At 35.7% G+C, this 26,903-nt stretch overlaps 1 protein-coding gene across 1 annotated transcript in view; it reads right to left on the bottom strand.

Annotated features, from left to right (window-relative positions):
- The window catches only part of LOC311305794 (uncharacterized protein), a 1,216,100-nt gene that overhangs the window by 586,962 nt on the left and 602,235 nt on the right, over positions 1–26,903 (bottom strand). Inside the window, exon 37 of the mRNA XM_084433664.1 lies at positions 13,420–13,593. Coding sequence (XP_084289790.1) covers positions 13,420–13,593 — 174 coding nt within the window. The remainder of the gene's footprint in view (positions 1–13,419; positions 13,594–26,903) is intronic.

Below are 26,903 nucleotides of genomic sequence, written 5' to 3'. Positions count from 1 at the left end.
CAATTTCTGGCACTAATATTGTCATAGAAAATCATATTGTGCCTCCAGCCACATAAAAACAGTCCATGCAGCAGTATCCAGCAAAATCATTTTCAGAGTAGAACCCTTGAAGTTTTCCTCTTTGTCCACTTGCCCAGTATCCTTCACAGTCTTTGTACAAATCATCACATTGAATGCAACGGGAGATCAGGGGCCTGTTTCAGAAAGGAGGTTCAACCAACTCTGAGTCAAAACTTAAACTCTGAGTTGACTTACCCTGAGATGAGAAACTCTGAGTTTTCGGTTACAGAACAGCTGAAATGAGTTAGTTCAATCAACTCTGAGTTGACTGACTCTGAGTTAAGTGCGTGCACCACAACTATAAAAAGCCATTATCAATGGAGCGCAGATATTATGAGTCACCATGGCAACAGCACCAGACAAAAAGAGGTCTGCATATTTCTCACCAGTACAAACATTATTACTGTAATTTTACATACTGCAATTTTACAGTATTAGAACATTAATACTGTAATTTAATGAAAGGGATTACTCTTAATTCTTCTGTAATTTAAAGTAAAATCTGATGTAATTGCATTAGACTATAGAACAATTCTGTATATTTAACACACATTTTTAAAAGGTATATTTTTAATGTAAAATACAAAGATGGTGTGCACATCCCAAACACCCAAATTGGGCGCAGGTGCAGGACAACTAAATGATATAAAAAAAATAAAGAAGTGTGAAGTCCGCACACTGAAAATTACTGCTCCAAAAGAGTTTATTCAAGCTATTCAAGCTCAAGCAACGTTTGACCCTCAGGTCTTCATCAGGCTCAATGTTAATGTAATAGTGAAGTCAACTTTAAATAGATACAGGTGATCACCTTAATCAGGCACACCCAAGAAATCATGTGACAAATACAAGTCTATATTAATATATAATATTATGTGTCTACACATCAAACAATCTACACATTCTGATTATTTCACATTTTTATGTGGAGTAGCCGATATAATCAAAGTTTAAATCTAAGTATAAACAGGTATTCTTATTTGTTTAGAATGTAAATAATCTACTACTGTACTTTCAGTTGCCAGTTAAGGAGTTATATAGACTTCATCTTATTTATTTTTTTAAAACTGCAGTAAAAATAGCAACATTTTATTTATTAATAAAAGATTAATTTTATTAATAAAAATGTACTGAAAGAATGAATGAGATGTTTAAACACCACTTCCTCTTTAAAAAAGGGGAGGAGACCAAAATAAACTCTGGGTTTACCGAAGAAAACCTGCTCCCGACCAGGTTAGGTTCACAGAGTAAGTTGCCATGGTAACTGACTCTGTGTATAAGTTACCTCTCTTTCAGAAACGGGCTTGACTTACTCTGCTTTCTCAGGTTTGACATACCTCCCATTCTGAAACAGAAAACTCAGAGTTTCCCTCATTTCAGGGTTAACAATACATACTCAGAGTTTTCACTTAACCTCCTTTCTGAAACAGGCCCCAGATAGGGAATGCGGTAGGTCCTTTTATACTTCTCTGAAAAGGAGTTCCAGTTTACCACACCTGTTGACAAAAGAAAAGAAAGGTTTAAGTGTAAAACATGTTTGCATTTCTTTCTTTTTTTTAATATGAACTTTTTCCTCAATATTAATTTTAGTAGTGGTGTGCCACCCCACAAGACAATTCAGAAATGAAAAGAAACACTTATTGCCTAAAACAAAAAGCATTAGTCTAATGTAGAAGTGAATGTTATATTATGATGATTAAAATAATTTTAGCACTAGAACCTTGACTTGAATCATAACTGTGGCCCACACAAATGTAGAATCGTCACTCAAAAGCACAACAGCTGCACACAAATCACAGAGGAAACAGTCATAAACTTATACAGAAAATAATAAATTAGGAAACATCTATGTACAACATGCATTTACATTTTAATAATGGCAAGTGACCACTCCAGGGTCCATCTTATGTGTTGTGTTGCTGGCATCTTCAGGACACAGATTGACAAGTGGCACTCAAGTAATCACCACTAAGAAACGTGCATTATTCTGAATGCAGCGATGTGTGAGGGGAAATAAATAACATTACACGTTGCATGTTACAGAGTGAGCTCCCAAATTACCCTAATGTTTACCCTGACTAGCTAGCTTATTCTTATTGCCCACCAATAGTTATGTTGCTTTCACATGCTATCAGAAATGTGATATTTACAACTTTTGAAATCGTGATCTCGAGCTTGGAGGGTGTTCATGTACATTTTATACCAAGGAAAGTCGTTTTACGCCAATTCCGAGAGCAAGGCAGCATTATTATTACCATGCCAGCCAGTAAAATACTTAACAACGCCAAGCGATGACGGATTAGTTTTAAATAAATAAAAACTTTTAATAGATTATCACCTCCAGAAACAGTACAAAAATGTGTTACTGTATGAACATTTCTTATACAGTTCAATTTAAACAGTTATCTGTGGAAAATATTCTTACCGTGGTCTCTGAACGAGCTGCCATCTTGCCAACAAAATCTCGTTCTACTGACATCTCGTGTGATTCGGTTGTGATTTGGACAACTTCAAGTTACGCCCCTTTCAAGTTACGCCCCCAGTCTTGCAGTCCGCAGACAGACCCATCTCTGTCACATGCACGTGACAGGGCAACATGCCCTATAGAACACCACATGATGAGCGCAGAGCCGGATTAACGCAAAGGCAAACTAGGCACGTGCCTAGGGCCCGATTGGCGGGATGGGGTCCAGAGGGACAAAACATTAAAACAAATTTTTTTTTTTTTTTTTAAAGGTACAAATGTCCTATCTACAATTTATTTCAATATTTATTAATTAACTAAAAATAGTGACGATGTTTATCTTAACCATAGACTGTTACATTACTGCAGTTAAACCAATTAATGTGTCCGTTACAAAGCGGGTGCCGGCTTCTGAAAGTTGTCTATGTGTAACGAACGCATCCATCAGGTGCTGCGAGGCAAAAGCCTAAGCACACAAAGAAGCACAGCTCAAAATGCAGGTGTGTGAGTTGTCGTCGTCTATTTTGGAGTGATTGCAATGTATTCTAAATATAAACTTGTACTGTAGATCAGCGTCATTTCTGGAAAAATCATTCACCGCTTCATTACGAGTTTAAAAGAGCGCGAGTGTCATTAACGTGCCTAGACGTGACGCTTTGAATTTGCGCATACAATGAATAACATCGCGTCGGGAGCTGACTAGTAAAAAAGCTACAAAATTAAAAGACAAGACGTCTGTATTCTAACTTAAAAAGCCAACACACCATAACATTTTTAAATGTTTCAAATAAAGGATCTCATATCTATGGGTCTATCTTTTAAATTCTAATGATGATGAGATTATACCCTGACATTACGCCAATAATATCAGTTTATATATTTTTTTTCTGCTCAGTAGCGGTCGTGTCTTTCTCTTCCACTTGATTTGTGTATAGCATATTTAAGGTAGGTGGTGTGGCGCAATGGATAAGACACATGCCTTTGGTGTGAGAGACCCGGGTTCGAATCCACTGTGAGACACCAATGTGTCCCTGAGCAAGACACTTAACCCCTAGTTGCTCCAGAGGCGTGCGACCTCTGACATATATAGCAATTGTAAGTCGCTTTGGATAAAAGCGTCAGCTAAATGAATAAATGTAAATGTAAATTACATCACTTTGCTGTAAACATTCACCCAAACATTAAGGTAGCAATGCAATATAAAAGCACTTATGCTCATCTACTAAAGTGGGATTCTGGAACTGTTAATAAATTGAATAAAACAGCAAAATAACAACAACAACAATAACATCTTCATTAAATGAAAAAAAGAGATTACCTTGGATAAAGTTTGATTAATATGTACATACAGTACCGGTAAAAGTCTGGACCCATTACTATGTTTAATGTTTTTTGAAAGAAGTTTATTATTATGCTCTACAAGCCTGCACTTATTTGATCAAAAATACAGAAAAAAAAACCCAGTAATATTCAGCAAGGATGTGTTAAATATATAAAAAGTGATAGTGAAGACTCTTTTAAAACAACTTTTTAATAATCAAAAAACCTTTAAAAAAGTATCACAGGTTATAAAATAAATATTAAGCACCATTTCTAACATTTGATAATAAATCAGAATATTATAAAGTTTTCTGAAGGATCACGTGACACTAAATTCACCTTTGCATCACAGAAATATAAAGTATAGTAAAATAGAAAACCATTATTTTAAATTTTAATAATATTTCACTATATTATTTTTCTGTATTTTTGATCAAATAAATCCAGGCTTGATGAGCATAAGAGACTTCTTTCAAAAACATCAAAAATAGTAATGTGTCCAAACTTATGTTATGTACTGTGTAAGTAAAAATATACGGTAACACTTTAGAATACTGTATCTTACTTACTGCATAACTAATAAGTAATTATTGAAGAACTAATAGGTAATTATTCATTAACTACTTCTTCACTACTGTTAACTACTAAGGAAGATGTGTTAACTAATCAGTATGTAATATATTTTTATGATTGTGTTAAGTAACAGTTAGTTAATCAATAAATAATGAATTCTGTCATAACTCTTGAAGAACTACTACTAATTATCTACTAATTAAGGTTCAAGAAAAATAACTAAGAAGTAACTACTAATGAACAGTCATACAAAACTAACCTCAGATTAGTTTTTATATTTTATATACAGTACTGTGTGTGTCTGTTTTCCTCAGCATAGAATGCCATTGAGTAAATTCATGTTTGAGGCAATGACTGAGGGAAACTGAAAATATAGGGAACTTATTAGTAATTCATAAATAATTATCAAATAATTCTGCAGGAATTACTTAGAACCTGGAACAGTATTCTAAAGTGAGAATATAGGGAACTCATTAGTAATTAATAAATAATTATCAAATAATTATCCAGGAATTAGGCTACTTATAACCTGAAACAGTATGCTAAAGTGAACATATAAGGAAATTAATTGGTAATTAACAAATAATTATTAGATAATTCTTCAGGAATTACTTGGAACCTGGAACAGTATTCTAAAGTGAGAATATAGGGAACTCATTAGTAATTAATACAGAATTACCACATACTTCTGACTCAAATCAAACTTACTGTAAAAAACACATTATTAACGGTATTATCTAAACCTTTGTAAAATAGATAAGTTATCATACATTATGATACATTTTGATAATTAAATAAAAAGTTTGCTTATTTGCAGATCAATATATATAGCCTAGTAAATGTCTGCACTTATCTTTCTTATTAGTGCTGAAGAATGACTAAAACTGGCTAGAAAATAAAATAAAAAACATTGATCAGTGCTTTTTACTTTTCAAGTAATTACCTTTGTACATTTACTAAGGTAATTTTGAAAATGAATAGGCCAATAGTTTATCATTTTACTGGAGTAATATTTTATTGGGTTATCTGTACTTTTACTCAAGTACTTGATTTGTGTACTTCATCCACCACTCCACTGCTAAAATAAAACGGTTTATTGTAGTAACCACTGTGTATGACTGTTCATTAGTAGTTACTTCTTAGTTATTTTTCTTGCACATTAATTAATAGATAATTAATAATAGTTCTTCAAGAGTTATGACATAATTCATTAGTTATTGATTAACTAACTGAAACTTAACACAATCATACAATTCTATTACATACTAATTAGTTAACACATCTTCCTTAGTAGTTAACAGTAGTGACTTAAGTGTTAATAAATAATTATCTATTAGTTCCTCAATAATTCCTTATTAGTTATGCAGTAAGTAAGATACAGTATTCTAAAGTGTTACCAAATATACTGCTTTTAAAATTAAATGCTGTATAAATAAAAAGGTTAGGAATCATATTTGTTTCAAGTGTTTTTTATTGGGGGTGGGGGGCCTCCTACATGAATTTTGCCTAGGGCCTCCTAATGTCTAGAACCGGCCCTGGATGAGCGTGGCTCTGGGAGACAACGAAAAAATGGAGATCGGAGGCGAAAAATATCAGAAATGGGGCCAATCAACTTTTGTGTTTTTACATATGTTTAAGAATATCTAAATTAATATCGTTATCACAATATTCATGATCAATATTCCAATATCACATTTTGTCAATTTCGTGCAACCCTAATTCCCATAGACACTTTGATGGAAATTGATTTGCAAGATCAACTGTCTATTCAAGGTTATAAAGTTGTGGAATGATAGGCTATTTTCAGCTGTGATTTCTTCACTGTGATGACATTATTCCAAACTGATTGTACAAGTCCTTCAGCGGCTTTAGCCTGCTAATGGCAGAACCTGGTTATCCTTAAAGGAATAATTCACCTATAATGCATTTATGTATCAAGTGCTCACCGTGTGCTGCCTTCAATTCCTGAAACAAAGTTTTAGTTGGTCATGGAAAGAAATTTTGACAAATAAAGCCCAGTCTTCATTATAAATTGTGCTTAAATATTTTTTTTACATATTTCCCTGTATTTAACAGATGAAGGTGTGGAAGGAGGCTGTCCTGCTCCCACTACTGTGCGGCCAAATAAAAGGAAAGGTGTGTTGATGTACTGTGTGTAAATCCATACATTGGGATTGATATTAATTGTTGTGAGTCTTCATGAAGGCTGTATTTGCATTTGTAAGTGGCTGTGGCCTATTAGGTTTGGCCGATGTCCAAATGCATATGTGCATTTGTTTATTTAACAGTAGGGCTGAACAACTAATCGAAATTGTTGTTATTACTTTGTTTGACAGATGAAGGTGTGGAAGGAGGCTGCCCTGCTCCCACTACTGTGCGGCCAAATAAAAGGAAAGGTGTGTTGATGTACTGCTTGTCCAGCTTTCTGAATAGGAGTGTGGTCTGAATGCCACAAAATTGATTAGTATAAGCTGCATAACCTATAGCTACAGTCTTCTGGCAATTATCTGGCAACATAATAGCATACATAGTCAGAAAGTAACATACATTTTTTGGGTTTTGGTTTTCACAGTCAAAAACATGTTAGTCTGCTATGAGAAAGCGATTAACAACTCCCAGGCAGCACAATAGAGATTCATTTGAATTCATGGATTTAACTTGTCTTTGTTTGCCAATATATTTATCACAACTGCCCAACCCTAAACTTTGTGTTGATTACAGTAAATTACCAGTGTTCAATACAACTTCTGTTCCATAATAACTACAATATGAAAACTGTAACTAAGTACAACCCATGCTAGCTTAATAACCACTTATCACTGTAATAATTGTATAATGGCTTGTTTATTGTAGTGTTAAGCTTTGTGAATGTACATTTTTTTCCTTTCAGAATGCCGACATACAGTGACAGGGAGTCAGGATTATTACCCTGTGAAGAGGGTTGCCAAATACAGAGTTATCAAGGTTAAATACCACTAAAACACTATACAGGTTACATAATGTTCTTTTATTGGTGTAATGGTCTTGAAAAAGTATTGGTGATTGGTATAACTGCTAAACATAGCAAATATTTGAAACTGAAAAAGTCTCACTATTTTTAGGGCCAAAAATGGAAGCAAGTGGAGTGGGAGCCATGCAAACTCTGGTATGTACGACCTCTCATGGGTAACACATAGCCAATTAATTTGAACATGTACAGACTATTGACATATGTTAGGTAAGATTAAGGTAAGATTTGTCTATATAGTTCATAAATATATTATTACAACCAACACAAAGTGTCTTAATAAGGTGTTGGGCTACTACGTGCCACCAGAAGAGTTTCATGTTCTTTTGGCATAGATTCTCTAAGTCTCTGAAATCTGGGGAGCTCCATTCATCCAAAATATATGCTTTCATTTGGTGTTTTGATGACGGCGGTGTCCAAAACCATAACAGCTTCAGTCCAAGAAGTTGTTATGGTGGCTCTTGGTGGCCCAACACCTTACTAAGACACTTTTTTTTTTCTTGATTAAGATGTTATGCCCAAACTACACGGCCTGCATTATGTGAAGTATATATATATATATATATATATATATATATATATATATATATATATATTTGGAGCTTCAAGAGAGAAGCAAAGGAGACATGACCTGTTGCCTTAAGGCTAACGCAATTTAAGACTCAAAACTTTGAATTCCACTGTTAGCTTGCGGATGGCTTATCTGTAGTTACATTGGAGTTCATTTTTAATTAAGTTTCTCAAAAGTAATGTAATCGTGACATTTTTCATTTTAGGACCTCATTCTCATAAATCTACAATACAGAGATACAGAAATTGTATGTTACAACATTACTGCCTTGCTTAATAACTGGATCAATATATTTAGTGTCAGCTTGTGATCTTCATTTGTCACATATGTTGTCTCACAGTAAAATGTGGACTTCACTTTCCTCATTTTTGAGTTACTAAGAAAAAAAAACAAGTGAAGATAAACCTACCAAAAATGTAAAACACTTTGGAGTATTGTGCACACCAAACAGTGATTCATGTCAGAAACATAACAGATTATAGGATTTTCTTGTCTTAAAATAATAATTAAGGCTTTCCTTGCATTGTAGTTGACTAACATTAGCCTACTGTGATGTAATGAAACCCCACTAAAACACAGCTATTGGAAAACAGCTACAGGAGCTTTAATGTGTGTCTTTGTGTCTACAGTTCATGTGCAGAACCAAAACATCTAATTGCATATTTCCTTATTGTGTTACAGTGGAAAGAAGTGGCCATTGGAGTGGGTGGCGGATATGGACACTTGTTAGTGCTCCCATCAGGTGCCCAAGAAGGTGCTTTCTTTCTTTCTTTCTTTCTTTCTTTCTTTCTTTCTTTCTTTCTTTCTTTCTTTCTTTCTTTCTTTCTTCTTACTGTTGTGAACATGAACGCTTCTTGCGACTGGACCCTTTCATTGCCTCTTTCAGGTGTATTTCATTTTGCACTTTATATTGGGTATTAATACTTTCATGTTTTACACTCCAATTATTGTCAGTTTTGTGCGAGTTTAGTTATGATTTGTCATTGTTTACTGTGCTTTCATCAATAAAACATTGAGGAATGAATTTGTTCTTTATTTTCAGACACACTATTTATTGAATTGTACACTTCATTATATATGAGCATCCAAGACAACATAAAATATAAATGGGAATTTATTCAGAGAATAGTTTTATAAAAAACATTTGTAGCTTTTGATCCTTAACTTTTCTCTATATACTGTAGAAACCATACTGTCTCTCCTATGAATAACACACGATGTCCTGTCAGTGTTGGGCTATTGAAACATATCAATCATACACACTAATTAATTTATCACATATTTTGCCTACACTTTTCATCTGTCAAACAATGGAAATGCCTTTGCATACAGCACCATGATTCTAAATGGCAACCTGTTATACAACTACACAAAGATTTTTTACATAAAGATTGACAAATTTGGGAAATAACAAATAAATGTTTTAAATATATGTAAAACTACATTACATAATGTGTTGAGTAATCGTACCATAATTAAAAATAATGTGAACTGTTGCAAGTCCTACCAATCACATTGTGAAGTTTTGTTCAATAAAAATGGTTTTAAAAGTGTGTCAGTGACCTCATAAAGCATTGTATGTGTCGTGTCATTATGACATACAGTTTGTGACTTTACTTTGTCCTGGATGGAGCTGTCCCTGGATTCCCCTTCCTCTTCAGATGGCACTGTTATTACCAACAGTGTATAGATTACTTTTACTAAGATGCAAACAGATGTCTTTCTTTAACAAGGTAATGTACAGGATTACATTTATAATCTTAGAAATCACATTACAGTTACTATTGTAATCAAAGTATCTTTACTTCAGTTACATGAGCACTGGACTTTTGAAAGATATCATGAGAGCTGAGGTGTCTTTTGATCAAGGACCAGGTTTTAATATGTTTTTTTGTGAAACACCTTGAATCAGACCTCATGATTTGGTATCTTGCTCTGCTTGTGGTATAGGCTGGTGTGAGATTTCAAAGTAACACAAAAGTAATTAGTAAATCTAATTACTGTATTGCTCTTGCAATGGGAAGTGTAATAAAATGACATATGTAAGGTAAATTAGATGACAAATGTCTATGTAGCCACTTAGCCATATGACCACAGAATAAAAACACTTAATTATGAACTATAAAAGTATGGGATGGGAGGATGGACACTGGATATCTGTAATGATTTTTAATGTAACTCACCTCTGTATTTTAATTCATATTAAATCAGGTCACTCTGAAACACTCTTTTATTAGGTTAGGGTTTGCGAAAAAGAAACGTTCCAAGAGGCCCACAGTGACATCTGTGAGTCAAATAAGTCAAAATAAACATTTCATTAATGAATTTGGCTACTGTGTCCAACAAATACATTTTAATTAACATTTATACATTAGACCACTTCATGTGTCTTTGAAATGCATGCGTGACACAAGCGCTGAGTGGGCAGAGTGAAATTTTTTATTTTGTCGTATTTCATTATTATGATTAAACCAAACACATCACTGGAAAGGTGTTGATCAGCCGAGTAACAGCATTGCAATATGAAGGCTGTACCTGGCTCCTGCTTTGAAATATTGACCTCTGAACTTTGACATTGATGCATGTTGTGAGTCTTATAATTCAGCAACTGAATGGGCTACAATGATGAAACCAACTGTTATATAAAGCTCTTGAACTCTTCCATCATGAGGGCTACCGTTTGGTGCGATCACCAATAGGGGACATCACCAAAAATTGTAAAAACTGTTTTGACCAAACTACTGTTTCACATCCACCCATACCCATGAGTGCAGTCTCAGTTTTATAGTCCAGACATCCATTTACATGTTTTAGTAATTTACAAAAACAAAACTACAATTCCCTGCTGCAGCAGATTACAACGTGATAGACAGCCCGTTAAATATGTAGTTCTTCTGGTTGGCACACTAGGGTTGTGAGTAAGTAGGGTTTCAAAAAGAACTATAGTATAAAGTAACTTCCTAACAGACATGCTACTGCAAAAGCACAATACGTGTTGTATTAATTCAGCCCAAAAACATCGTCTTATGGTTATTATTATTAGCCAAAATTGCTTGTTTGGGAGATTCATACTAGTTGCTAAGGTAACCGTAATGACGCAGGCGCGTAGCCTGACCACATAAACGGAAGTAAAAAAAAAAAAAAAATGTGTTAGGCAAAGAAATATGAATAACTGATATTGCCAACAAATAATTAAAAAATATGTCATCCTTTATTAAAATTTGTGTTTTCATGTTAAAATCCAGGCACTAGATGCTAGGGGCGTTTTCGCTGACATTTTGGAGAGGCAGGGTACACTCTGGACTGGTCGCCAGTCCATCACACAACCACTCACACTCCCATTCACACCTAGGGCAATTTTAGAGTCTCCAATGAACCTATTCTATTCGGTTTCTTTATGCTAAATATTTTCAACTTATGTTTTTATACAGAAAATAATGATAAAAATAACATTATTTACATTAGCACTTTTTAAATTTTATATGTAGGCCTAAAGAACAAAGTGATATGTGATACAAAGACCACAAGGACATTCATACATTAATTCATGTCTACCATTTTATACATACATATATTTAAGAAAATAGCCTATAATTGTAAGCTGATATTTACACTGGAGAAACAGTGCAGGGAGAAACAAAAACAAGCATGTAAGTGTATAGGACATGTTAAGAAATCTACAAATATTCTAAGAAATGTATTGATAAATGTATCTAAAGTACTGAATACTATCCGTGTAACCAGTGAATCCCTATTAGTTGATGTGCTGCTGTTTCAGTGTTTGTGCTTCAGTGACGACAGCGTTTTAATTTTGAGTGGTGATTAAAGTTGGCATGAAAGCAAGTATATTGTATATGTGAAAATGTCCCATTGGATTGTAGGAAGTTGGGCATTGCAGGGGGTGAGTTAGCGTTAAGTCGGTCGTTCATTCAGTGTCATCCTCATAAAATGACCTATGCAGTCTGTATTACCTGACACAGAGGGACAGAAATATCAGTTTTGGGGGGGGTCAGATAATTTTTCTGATATTGTGAAAAAATGTAATTACAGTTACAATACAAGTCAACTCCTATTTTCACTGTAAGAACATTTTAATGTAAAGCGATTTCAGCGACACCCCTATTGTGGACCGCACCATTTTTCAATGGCTGTCAATCATTCTCCATTCAGTATTCAAACAGCGCGGATGCACGGTAGAACTCTCTCCAATATGATATATTCACATTATAATGCTTGATCTGTAGATAAAAGGCTGTGGATTTGCATAAAATGACTTTATTTTGTGTATTTGTATTTTATGTTTGTTGCTGTTTTTAAACGACTCGCTACCGTGTGCCTGTTAGATCACGCACATCACAAGGACTATGAATCGGCATCAAACGCACAAAAACTGTAATTTAAAACTGTGAAGAAACAAATGATCAATAAACTGTTAGACAGATATACACTAGGATTTGTGCGCTCGATGTTTCTTCGCTTTGTGCCGTGGCGTGAACTTTTAAATGCGCAGCGCTGCACACTGAGACTCCATGTTGCTTTGAGCACATCATTCTGCACCCGCGATGCGCATACTCGCTTTGTGCGCTCTGTTTTGAAGCGTTTCGTATTATCATGGTTTTGCGCAATGATGACTTCATCTGTTAATCACAAGATTCTAACAGACTGTCTAGTTTCATTTCCCAAACTATGTTATTTTTACACACATATGCACACACTCAAAGATACGAGTTTTCCATTGGTTTCGTACAGTACATCCTGTTCAGATGTTAGATGTTAAATAAGGTTAGATGATAGAAACATGGTTAGTTTAATATACAGTTTAAAATTTCTACGACATTGTATAAAGCTGTGACAGTGAGCTTTTGTTCTCTTTCCTCCTTTGTGTTAAACATTTCAATAACTTCACATTTTGTTCTCACACAAACCCTTTGTTGCAATAAAGCTTAATGATAATTTCCTTTCACGAATGTTTGAAAGGTTTGTTCACATATCAGAGGTAAATGAAGATCTCTTTAATATCTCAGTGATGTTTCCTCACCTCAGGACACAGTTTGAGTCTCGTAGCTCGTCTCTGAGTCGCTGCTGTGAGTCTCCTATATTATTGCCTCTCAGCTCAAGCTCTTTTAGAAACTGCAGTGCTTTTGAGTTAGTCAAAGACTGAGTTAGAGAAGAAACATCTGTAATGCCACAGTTCTGTAGACTAGAAAGACACAAACAGAGGAAGAGAGATTATCTTACAAACAAATCATGAATGTGAAGAATTTTACACAAATATAATGTGAACTCAGACTCACTGTGAGATATTGAGAATAAAGTGTTTTAGTTTAAAAAACCCAGAAAGTGCACTGCTATAAACAATGAAACATAAGCTTCAAATAAATAAACTTCAGTCACGCTGTAATCGCTGTACAGTATAATGATACTAACTGTAGTTTCTCCAGCTTGAATTGTGGGTTCATCAGTAGATCACTGAGGTTTTTCACTCCAGAGTCTCCTAGTTTATTCCAGTTCAGGTTCAGCGCTCTCAGGTGTGACGGGTTTGATTTCAGAGCTGAAGTCAGGATGAGACTCTGTTTCTCTGTAATACTGCAATAACTCAGACTGAAGACAGAAAGAGAAAATGACTCAGATCTATGATGATCAACTAACGTGTTCATCTTCATCCAGCAGACTTTTGCTGACAAATAAACAGGGATATCAAGGTAAAGGTAACATGGAGAAATACTACACATTGTTCATTTAAATATACTACCAACATTGTAACAATACAAAGGTCGAAATTGTTGATATATTTATGTTAGTTTCATTTTTAAAGGGTCATGAAACCCCAAAACACATTTTTTGATGACGTGACACGTGACCTTTCCAACGTGATGTAATTCGTGGCACATCTCAGAGATGGTACAAGACGGGCATTTGTGGTTAAAACGTATATATATATATATATATATATATATATATATATATATACTGTATATATATATACCTCCTTTTTCTGAATATGTTGGGAAGTTGACCTTCCCAGACAATCCTGAGTAAACTTAGTGTCCCACGTTTTTTGCTGCAAATGACTGGGCAGTAGTTCTTGGACCGTCACTCACAGCTATTAGTTAATGTGTTTTTTTGTTGTTTTTCTTTGTATGTGAAGGGGAACTTTGTTTGTTCTTATTTCATGTTCAAAATTTAATAAAGAGATTGATGAAAAAAAAAAGTATATACTGTATATATATAAACCAAAATACAGCGAATAGTCTTCTTGGCGCGCCTACTTTTGAAAGTCAACATTTAGATTATGTGAACTAAGTTAAATGCATTGTAAAGGCCTAGGTCACTCTGGAATAAATCACAACGTGTTTCATGATAAAAACGTGACTTTAGTTTACAGTCCGGAAAATACAGTAGGTTATAGTAAATTATTTCACGGACCCCCTGGCACTTGAGAACTGAAAGCCTCATAAGAAAGCCCTGTCGAGGCTCTTCCCCAGTGCGGGTCGTGTCGAGCCATTAGTCTGGGTGTTTGACGAGAAAAAGATGAAATGTAGTAGTTGCAATAAACGCGTTCAGATTCCGTACAACTGCAGCAGCGGAGGACTTTTATTCTGCTGAGTGGAGCTGAGGAAGAACTGATGACGGGACAGTTTGATCTTCGGCTGACAAATTCAGTCACACTGTAATTGCTGTACAGTATAATGATACTAACTGTAGTTTCTCCAGCTTGGATTGTGGGTTCATCAGTAGATCACTGAGGTTTTTCACTCCAGAGTCTCCTAGTTTATTCCTGCTCAGGTCCAGCTCTCTCAGGTGTGACGGGTTTGATTTCAGAGCTGAAGTCAGGATGAGACTCTGTTTCTCTGTTTGAAAAAAAAAATAAAACAATAAAATAAAAATCTGCCTGCCTCTATGGGAATTTAACATAGGGGTGTCCAAACTTATGCACCCTGTATTTTAAGGAAGAACATTTATTTATTTACGATACATTATTCATTCACAAAGAAAATTGGTGTTCTTAAAGGTTGGATTTTTCCAAATTTTTTAAATTAAGGCATTAAGTTCAATTTCCAAAAGATGATTTTTTATTCCTCTTTTTAGTCAACTTTAGCATGGGTGTCTAAACTTATGCATAGCACTGTATATCATCTCAAAGTCACCAAAAGGGCCTTAACTATGCATTGGAGGGTTATATTAATCATTTTATTTTGAGAAGGTTGATGAAAAGCTTCAGCTCCAGACAAAGATTTAACGTTACAGGTCAGTGTGTAACGTTATAGTTTGGTGCTATTTCGCTTCAAACGCTCGCTTTATATGCGCGTCCTATTCTCTTTGGAGGCGTAAATGCATTCAAAATGTTCAAGCGTCGAAGTAGACGCGATACGCACGAATTTGACGCTCTATTCGCGTTTGGTGTGAACGCAGCATAATGAACAGGCTGCGATGTCAAGATTGCAATGCTGGAATGTGTGTGTCAGAAAGAGGCGCGGGCGCGATCGCGATCGAACAGTGGAAACATAAAAACTTAAGTTACTCCATTTTGTTCATACAGGACATCATTAAAACTGCAAAGTGTTTAGCTTACTTATATTTGTGTAAAACACAACATTGTGCTTTTGTCAAACTGTACTCGTCAAACTGCAACGCAGCTAGAAGCTAACGTTAGGCTAACGTTACATTAGAGATGTTAAAGATGACGTTCAAATACGTTGTTGACTTACCTTAAAACAGATGTAGACATCCTTGTTTAATTTATCCACGTTTAGTTGTTGTTGTGGTCTATTACCGCATAAATTAATCCAGAGCAGACACATCTCGGTTGAGATGTGGCTTGGGAAAGGGTAAAAAATACACACCGTCGCCCAGCCTCTCAAGATACCTAGTGTTGATGTTGAATGTACTCCATGCACACCGTTTGACCATTTTAAACTTAAAATGACAAGAAAAAACTGATAAAAACGAATGAAAACTGACTAACTGCAATGCATTTCAATGGACGTGGAAGCAGAGAATGTCCGAGTGCATTGGGTTAGCTATGCGCACTGTGATTGGCTCATCGCGTTTGGGGGCGTGGCTTAGCCATAGGTCAATTGACCATGGTTCATCACTAATGCTAAATTCTGTGCTGATTTTGCAGGGGGCTGATGAACACACCTGTGTTCTTATAGAGTGGAGAGTGGCTAATGAAAGGGAGGAAAGAAAAGAAAGAGCGACGAGAGCATGAGGAGAGACGAGAACAGGAGGCCAGAGAGAGGAAAGATTCCTTCAGCTTTTAGAAATAATTGCTAAAAAATAAATAATAATAATAAAGAAAACAAATGTTATACACTCTCTTTCCATTTATTTGTTAGTAAGTTAATTTTGTCATGCTGTTTTAGCAAGTTTTATTACAAAACACTTAATTCCCAGGGATTTACAGTAGTTAGATTGTCAGTTGTAAAGTGTTTAAAGGTGAACTAAGTAACTTTTTTATCTTAACCGAACAGCTTCAGAGTCATTGGAATGGTTATATGACTGTTTTCGGGTTGAATGGTGGTCTTCTCGCACCCCTCGAGCGCCTGTGAGACGAAAAACCACCCTTGCAACTTTGGGCCGGCGGGCCGCCGGCCGCAGCATCAGGAAGTATCGCGTGATATCAGGTCTCGCGATGTAACAAACTGCTTTACGGCACTGCACACATATACTATCTAAACATTTATATGCTAGCCTTCTGTGTATTATACATACCTCAGTGGACATGGCTCCGTGCGTTCGCCGGGTTCTTTGAAAACAAATGCACATGACCAGCGGGAGAAGATAGGACGAGCCAACAAGTTTTAACGACAGTGTTGTCAAATATCTATTCCGAAGCTGTAGGGGGAGCTCTATAGAGAAACCCGCGAGCAAAAAGCGAGAAAACAGCGAAGAAGTCGGCAAAGCTGCATAATGCAGCTTTAATATGTGGAATTAAGTAATTAATATTTTTAAAGGGTGTTGTGTGTGCACTTATTTTGTGGCAGATTCCAGATGGTTTTTGAAACAAGCAAATTGCAGGTATATCTGAAAAATATCAGTGCCACACTATAGAGAAATACCCACACACTCCAGACACCTTTAAAATGTATTTGCTTTATTTTCATATATTATTTAACTTTTAAATGGATACAGAATACAAAGCTTAAAATAAAATCACAAAACTTTGGCACAAAGTAGTATAATAGAGCTTAAAGCACCACCAAAAGCAAAAGTTTTAAAATGTCGTCTTGAGGGAAGAAAATGAACGTCAGCAGCTTCAGTAAGGTAACCTTCACAGGTTTCTAAAAGATCTAAAGGGACTTTCTTACTAACAATCTCATTTGTAGGGCATCACTTTAAAATAATTCAAAATCTGTTTCTTTAAAAGCATGTGTACAAGATAGTAATTTTTGGATTTCCACTTGAATTTTTCCCACCCAAATTTAAAGTAAATAATTTGTAAAAAATTAAACTCAAATATGAGATTTGTAGCTAGAACACCAGCACCTCGATGTGCTTTTTTTCCACCCATGGTCGCAATCAGTGACTGGATGGACTACCGTGAAAGTCGGAGGTCGGGGCGGAGGTCAGCTCCATCTTTAAAATATAGATGAAGAATTGGCGCAGTAGGTTGTAGGGCTCACAATCTGTAAACGTGTTTATAGTTTTTTTGTTTTCTGTGTTGGCTTATTTATAAATATAATATGTATGTATGTATTATATGTATATGATCCATTTCTTATGTGTGTTTGTGTGTGTGTGTATATATATATACACACACATATATCAATACTTAAGATGTAAAAGCCTCTAAGTGCCATCTGAAATTTTTTTCATTTTTATCAAGCTTGTATGTTTATGTTCAGTCATTTCACTTTTAATGACAATGGAAAGGACCTATTAATTGTCATTAAAGTGAAATTACTGAACCTAAATATACAAGCTTGATAAAAATGCTCATTTTAGAATATTTTTTTTTTCTTTTACATCTGAAGTCTTCATGTATACACATGTATATGAATGTGTGTGTGTGTATATGTGTGTATTGTATCTGACCTCAGTGTGTTACCCTACATGTATATACTGTATATACACACACACACACACTGCTTCTGATATTGCCATCCATGAATGAATCAACGGAGATACACACACGCATACTATTGATTCATTCATGTTTATTCATTGATGGTAATATCACAAGCAAATAAATTACTTTTTCCTTACCAAAAATCAACATCTGTCATTGTTCACAGGTTTATGTGTGTGTTTTTTATTTTATTTTATTTTTCTGAGGTAAAATTACGTATTGGCTAAATGATATTTAACTTGTTTGAGAAATTACACAAAAGCTCTCGACAAAGGCGTGATCTGCGAGCAGCTGACCGACGACTCCTCTGAATTATGAGCACGAACGACGTAAAAACGCAGACGAAAGCGGAAAGAAGAACTAAAAACATTGCTCTAAGTTGGTGCAGTCAGTGGAATGGGCTCTTTAACTTTTCGTGCTGATTTGACCGCGCATGTTACGTGACAATACCAACATTGCGCATGTAGTACGTCCGGACTCCATTCATACTACCCGTATTCATACTATAGAGAGCGTACTTTTTTAACGGTCGCGAAGTACGTTCTAATTTAAATGTAGTACCTACTCCCATAGTACGCGATTTCGGACGCAGCTTTAGTCCATATAGGGAACACATGAAAAAGTGCCATAATCATGTGACATTCTGGGGATTTTTCAAAAGTGGGGTTGCAGCTTAATATTTTAATTGACTGTTTAATTGTATTACTTTAAATTGTTCTGGCTTTGTGTGATTGAGGGAAAAAATGCTTAAAAGTAATATAATAAATAAATTAGCAATACTCACGTCATGTTGAGTTGACAGTAGGCTTGTTCGACTTGAACCGATCGGTTTATGACATCAAAAGCATAAGGAGCCGTCTACTTTCTATTCGCTCTCGCGGTACTTTGATGTCATTCACCGATCGGTCTGTGCAGCGCCGGTTCAAGTCGAACAAGCCTAGTGTTTATCCTGCAGTAGAGCAGCGATCTGATTCACTCGTGTGTCTCCTAGATAATGTTCACTCAGATTCAGCTCTCTCTGGAGTAACGGGTTTATACCCACAACTCTATTCACATTCTGACAGGCTTCCTCAGCAGCAGGACTCACAAACCTGCAGAAGAGGCAATTCAGGTATCAACTAAATGTCCACTGCATTACAAAAAATGATTGATACAATAAAAAACGTAATTATTGTTTTAAAGACAAGCTTAAGTTAATTATTTAGATATCAAATTTTTCTTTAAACATTTAACCCTCTGAGTCCAAAAAAAATAAAATAATGGGTGGTAATAAAAATCAAGTTTAACCCTCTGAGGTCGACAAACGTGCGGGCGCGTTTTGCTGGATTTTCTCCACATTGTGGAACTATAAACTTAAATTACTCCGTCATTTATGGTCATACAGAAAAAAGAAATATAAAAAAAGAATCTGTGATATTTCTACTTTTGTATGTGTCCACTTACAATCAAATCAAAACATTGTGCTATTGTAAAATAAAGAAAATAAACAGGGTGTGCGTTCTGCCTCTCCGTCGCGGTGAACTTTTTTTTCTTGAGCACGTCTATAAACTGAAACAAAACTCAGCGAATACTTGACACACATTTATGAGCCATATACCTTTATAAACATTTAAGTGTGTACTTTTAAATGATCGGATTTAAAACGAAAACAAATATTCTCTGTTTAAGTAATTTGTATAAAACAAACAAGATGTCCAGCTTCTCAAACGCTTGCTCATTATATTTAATTTGGCCACGCCCATTTGCGCAAAAGAGATTGACATGCAAATCTCCACATGGAACGCGAACTCACTCATTACCTCAACAACAAAACACCAAAACACTTCACTTCACTTTTCGTCGAGTTTGAAAGACGCGCCTGAGCTTACATTGGATTTACATCAGAAGAAGAAGAACGCGATTTGAAGACAAGAAAGATGTAAGGTAAGAAATTCTTACATATTAGTTTGTTATTGTCGCATAAATGTCACATTGCAGTTGAACTGTTGCTAGATATATGGGGAATATTATAATATTTAGACCCGTGTTTACTGTTACTGTGTTTGTGGATATCTGCTCAAACGTAGATATGTATATGGTAGGCCTAACCATAATGTTTTATATTTGAGCACGATCGCGTTTGAATGTATCATATTTTGGATCGAGATTGCGTTTGAATGTATCATATTTTGCAGCGCGATCGCGTTTGAATGTATCATATTTTGCAGCGCAATCGCGTTTGAATGTATCATATTTTGGATCGCGATTGCATTTGAAAAGCAAAACGCACCAAGCGGCTTCATGTTTTTACTATTATCTCATTTCATATCATCATAACGAATGGAAACATTTGAAGTAACATGATAATCAATATATTTTTCTCTAGCTTAATTGTTACTGAAATCTTTTGGAAGATTTATACTGCTATAGGTTATTGTTATTATTATTTTATCCAGGACTGCGCATAGCTTATGCCTACAAGGCACAACAAACCTGGTGTTCATTATATTATATATTGTTGGAAACATTTGTGTGTGTGTGTGTGTGTGTGTGTATTCTGTGAATTTTAAAAAGCAATTTTAACCAGAAAAATCTAATATTTATTTCCAAAATCGTGCAGGCCTTTCTCTTGATATCAGTATGTTCACTTTTTTTTTTCAGGGCCCAGATTCCACTGAGTCCTGCCGACTTCAACACTCACACGAGTCTCTGTACATGAACATGATAAAGTGAAAATCAAACACCTTGGAAATGAAAGGTATGTACAATGTTTTTAGGAATGGCACAAAGGTCTTTGTCTTTGGATCATTGTTTTCAATAAGTGCTTTTTTGGCATTTGTTGTGAATCTTTGAATTATGTTGTGTTGTAAATAAATCCAAACAATTTAAAAGCCATTCTTTTTTAAATCTTGTAAAACTGCTTGTTTGTGAACATCTGGAGACTCATAGACCTGGTGTAGAGAGATGCAGTGAATCTGGGCTTGATGGAAAACTATTATAGTTAATTATTAAGGTATACTCCTGAATGTCAGCACACATATACTGACCCATAATGTCTATTTGACCTGTAGCTCGTATCACAACTAAACTGTGTTGACGTTTATCTTCATCATGACAGAACCTGAAGCATCTGATCTGATCTTGATCATTTTGATGCAACAAATTGTACAGCTTTTTATATAACTAAAATATTATATAAGTGATGAATATTTAGCCTGCATATAGCTAATTTAGTTAATTATTTGATTCCGTCTCACCTCAGTGTCTTCAGTTGACAGTCTGGATCCTGCAGTAAATCATTGAGCTCCTTCACTCCTGATTGTCCAGGATCATTTCCTGTGAGATCCAGCTCTATCAGGTGTGAAGGGTTTGATCTCAGAGCTGAAGCCAGAGCTTTATAACCTTCTTCTGTCACACTGCAGTTAGAGAGTCTAGAACAGAGAGGAAAATATTCAGCTGATTAATCAGTTAAACCTGAACAATATAAATCCTTAAACTGAATTTAATTTTATTCTTCATACAAATGTATTGAAAGTCAGTTGCAAAAACTGACAATTGAATATGGAGGCAAACAAAAGGCTCAGTGAACTTTAAAGGGATAGTTCACCCAAAAATGAAAATGCTGTCATCATTTAGTCTTCCTCAAGTTGTTCCAAACATGTATGACTTTCTTTCTTCTGCTGAACACAAAAGAAGATATTTTGAAGAAAGTCGGTAACCAAATGACTGATGGACCCCATTGACTTCCATAGTAGGAAAAAAAAATACTATGGAAGTCAATGGGGACCAGCAACTGTTTAATTACCAACCTTTTTTAAAATATCTTCTTTTGTGTTCAGCAGAAGAAAGAAAGTCATACAGGTTTGGAGCAACTTGAGGGAGAGTAAATGATCACAGAATTTTCATTTTTGGGTGAACTATCCCTTTAATATGTGTTGTAAAGTTTTCTTTCATCGAAGCAGAGACCAGGAGACGTTGGGGATCACGTTCAACAGAAGTTATTCTTTATTGAGAACTCCGCTGTACGTGGCTGCAGGAATCCAACATAATCTAACTAAAACATTATACATTGTAGCTATATACATTCCAAGGGGGAGGGATTACATAGAGGCGGCAACTCTGAATAAAGCATGCAAATGAAGTGGGAACACACCCTACTCTGAGTCCAATTGAATCAGCATAACTATTCACATGCTGATACTGGCCAGGAACTCCAATTCCAAGAGCCATCCCAAAGCCATTAAAGACAATAGGTGAAAGTCAATCAACCTAACGATTCAACGTCTTGGCTCCGAAAGGTGAGAATCAAGTGATCTGACTTATTTAAAACACAATAGAGAAAACAGGTCTGGCAGGAAAGTCGACTCTTGTTGGATAAATCAGTCTATAAACTTTATCAGTTTATATACTATTGCAGTGGAAAAACTAAATTAAACATTTAATAAATATGTAATACAACACTTCCCCCTTTGAGAGTTCTAATAACTCTCACAAAAATACACATTTAGACACTTAAAAGTTAATTCTTGTAACTGGTGTAAGTTAAAGGCACATAGCAAGTTTATTCTTGTAACTTGTGTAAGTTACAGGCACGTATAACTAGGGATGCACGATGTGAAAATTGTGGCCGATACCGATAACCGATATTAATATTGCTGTTATGGCCGATACCGATATTTACCGATGTCGATATCTCTGTATAGAAAACAAATTTGAATGATTATCAAATAAAGAGCTATTTTCCAAAACACATTTTTTTTACTTTAGAAATGACTGATATTGGGCACCTTTACCTGTGTGCAAAATATGTCACACATACACACATTGCATTGCATATAATGTGTGCTGGTCAACTTGTCTAAAATTAAGAAACCCTTAGAAAACAGTAAAAAAAAAAACAAAAAAAACAGGAACATGTGTACAATTAAGATAGGCTACTTCATTTATTATTCCAATATCCAAATATTATTCTAAAAAATACCACAGGGAAAAGGGCTTCTTGTGACTGTCTTTGCGTTTGAACATTGCACATTTTAAACAGGACACGCAGCTGAATAAATGTTAGCCAATACAAACATATTTATAGAAAACAGTTGACAATGAATAGACAGGAGTCCAATAATAGCATAACGAATCACTTATTCTAAAAATAATAACAAGTAGGCTATAAGACGAATCCGACATATGGGCTGTGTTAACAGTAAAACGTCCGTCATTTAACGAATTTTAAAAACACGGATGGATAATACAAAATGCTTTCTGACATTTTGACAGAAAAAATCAAACAAGCAAGAACAAAATTTAAACTTAGCCCGTTTTCATTTTACAATTATCTTCTCTCTCTATGTGCGCGCGTCCGTGTTTGTGAGAGAGAGCTCGCGCAGCACCGGCAGCCTACTTTTTTAATCCATAAGTAACGAACGCGATAGTTTTCATACAAACTAAATATGTAACATAATTAGGTAGGCTACTTTAGTTATTATTAACACAATAACACATGAAAAATAGTGCTTTCTGCTTAGCCCGTTTTCATTTTACAATTATCTTCTCTCTCTATGTGCGCGCGTCCGTGTTTGTGAGAGAGAGCTCGCGCAGCACCGGTAGCCTACTTTTTTAATCCATAAGTAACGAACGCGATAGTTTTCATACAAACTAAATATGTAACATAATTAGGTAGGCTACTTTAGTTATTATTAACACAATAACACATGAAGGCTACGTTTCTCAACACTGAGAATGAATAAATAAACGCCTGTTTCTCCACTCGCGCTTATCAGAATCCACAAATCACACGCGCTGTCACTTTTGAGAAAAATCAAATTCGAATGGGTATCATCATATATCAAGCAATATATTCAAATATCTACGAGTCAAAAAACGATCAGTCAAAAATGTGTCATGAGGAGGAAAAAAACATAAGTCGCACTGGACTGCATTAACAATGTTACGGACGTGAGCGCTCTCGGCACTTAAAAACTGCTTTAAAACTTTCACAGAGACCTCAAGCAGAAAGCACAAAGCCTGTCTTTAAATTTAATTTCGTTTTGTATTAATTGTATCTTAATTTTGATCAATGTTTCATCAACGAATTGCATTGGATTTAATAAATAAAAAGTATATATACTAGAAAATATTTAATCAGGACAGAGGCGACGGCGCGTGAACCTGGAGCGCGTCTCATAAATGAACCGAAACCTAATTGTATCTTAATTTTGATCAATGTTTCATCAACGAATTGAATTGGATTTAATAAATAAAAAGTAAATATACTAGAAAATATTTAATCAGGACAGAGGCGACAGCGCGTGAACCTGGAGCGCGTCTCATAAATGAACCGAAACCTACCTGCCTCACAGACCTGAGACATATATAGAAAGCTTGAAACTTCTATTTTTAAACAGAACAATTCAAAATGAAAGAAAACAGACTGTTCTCTGCTTATGTCATCTGTATGAAATGTGTATTTCTCTCACATCAACCTCTTCAGCTTCACACATTAAATATCGGCCTGTTCACATCGGCCATATTTTGACATCGGAACGATACCGATGTGTAAAAAAATGACCATATCGGCCGATATTATATCGGCGGCCGATATATCGTGCACCACTACGTATAACTTATTCTGTGTTGCTCTGATGACTCGTCCCTCATGAGGCTTGTTCATGGATATCTGAGGTGATGATTTACACCAGGTTTCCGCTTGCGAAGACATCAACACATACCTGTAACACAAGAAAACAAAGAAACGGCAGACCAGCAGTATTCATGCATAGACTTCATTCTTCCATAAGTCATTTGATCGTATAGTGGTTTTACGTCTAAAACTTATCAAAGTAAACTTCTGGTGACCATATAGTTTTTACATATAACTATATTACAGAAAACATTGTGATCATATAGTGTTTTTTCTTTTCCTAATCTTAATTGATTCGACACCTATGGACCAGTGAGGTAAGGATGGACTAAATGGGGAAAGGCCTATGAGGTAGTGTCTTCACCCTGGGTTCACCCCCGAAGCCTGTTGCGTTCGGTTCTTCCCAGGGCACCTCACTTGTCCGTGTCCTATTCTGTCCCTGTGTTGTGTACACACTGTACAGTGTGTGAGAAAATTGGCACATTTCCATTCTCCAGTGAAACATCAGTCCTAGTAGGCATCATAACAGAGGATGGTGTCTGATTGTAATGTTTCTGTGGTATAACATTTAAGGCTGTGAGTAAATGTCCTTACTTACTTAATGTGCCCCAAACAAAGGCTGAGACAGTCACTTTCCTTTTGTTCTATTAAACAAAAATAAGTCTTTCATCTTTGTTGTGAGTTACTGGGGAAATTAAGCACTCACAGCCTAAATGGTTAACACTGTATCAAGTTGCCCCACGAGTTTAACGAGGAGGGGAGGGGCTGCTTCAGAATATCAAGCAGGCTAAGCAGAAGCTGATTAACCTTGTTAACTTCTTTAAAGTTATTTTTGTTTTTCCTACATTCTTTTCCAAAATGTCCGTGCTTGCCACAGTAAGAACAACTGGCTTCTCTAGGAAATTTGCGTTTCTGTTTCTCTGAATTGACCTTAAAGGATGCTGCTGCAATTTTTACTCTTGCCTTGACATCAGAGTCTCTTTCCCAAGTAGCTAACTTGTCCAAGTTGTTTTGCAGGGTTCTATTTGACCATGTAAGATCTAAGAAAGGCAATGCATTTCAATGTTCTGACAAAAGACCATCGGACCATGCGCGAACTAGAGGACCATTATGACCTAACACCTTCTCTGGAGTGTCGGCAATTCCGCTGTAAACGGCAGCGGTCTGACAGAATCGTTCTGTGTACTCACAAACAGTTTCACGCTTCTTCTGTACACAACTGGTAATTTTTGACCAGTCCACGTTCGGTCCAACAATGTTCTTTAAAATTTTCAAAACACCTTCTCTCAAATCGCCTTTACTGACATGTTGCAGTTCGGAAGTAACAACAGACTCAAAATTGTTGAATTCAGATTCAGTTAGAATTTGTGACATCAGCTGTGTAACTTCCGGCAACGACATGTCGTAAAGATGCATTTTACTGAACAATGCTCTCCTAAACTCAGAAAAATTTCTTTGCACTGATGGCAAACTTTCAGCAATTCTCTCAATATCTTTAGGACCTAAAGATGTTTTGACAACAGTTTGTATTTGGACAACAGAAGAGTTGTGAGTAACACTTTCAGTTCCCTGAGATCTTCTCCTAGCCCCACAAACCTGCACTGAATCTACAGGCTCATCAGTTACTGATTGGATGGCTACATCTGTTTCAAAGAAAGCTTTTAAGTCAGGATAATTGTTATCAGGCTGACTAACTTCTACCACATCAGTTTTTTCTGCATCTTTGTTGCGGTTTACTTTCTTAGTCACAGAAGATAATCTAGCACGGAGCTCTTTGATCTGTTTCTCTAGCTCTGAGTTGCGCTTGGACTGTTCTGTAGCTAGGGTTAAACCAAATTCTCTGTGACAACAAATAATGGCTTTCACATTGTTCTTGCGAATACTTTCTCCAAGTACCTTCTTACAATCTTCAATTGACCACACTTTGTCTGCATCAATGTCAAATTTCTTTGTTAAATTCATTCTGACTTCCTCAGTCACGATTGAGTCCATGTGCTCTGATAACAAAGACTTAAACTCATTGTCTTTCCATAACGGGCTTGCTAATCCACCTTTCTCTGTCGTGGGTATCAGCCTAGCATTCCTTCTAACCATTTTGTGACTTCCTTTGTTACTTCACAATCACAAAACACTAAAACTTCTCTCTACTGTCTTACAGAGGGTACAATATTGTTAACACAGCTTAACTATTGTTAACTTTCCAAATTACCACACTTAACTTCC

Source organism: Rutilus rutilus, assembly GCF_951802725.1.
Source record: "Rutilus rutilus genome assembly, chromosome: 1".
NCBI classification, from domain to species: domain Eukaryota; kingdom Metazoa; phylum Chordata; class Actinopteri; order Cypriniformes; family Leuciscidae; genus Rutilus; species Rutilus rutilus.
The sequence above is the reverse complement of the archived record's forward strand: the minus strand, read 5'-3'. Positions and strand labels throughout refer to the sequence as shown.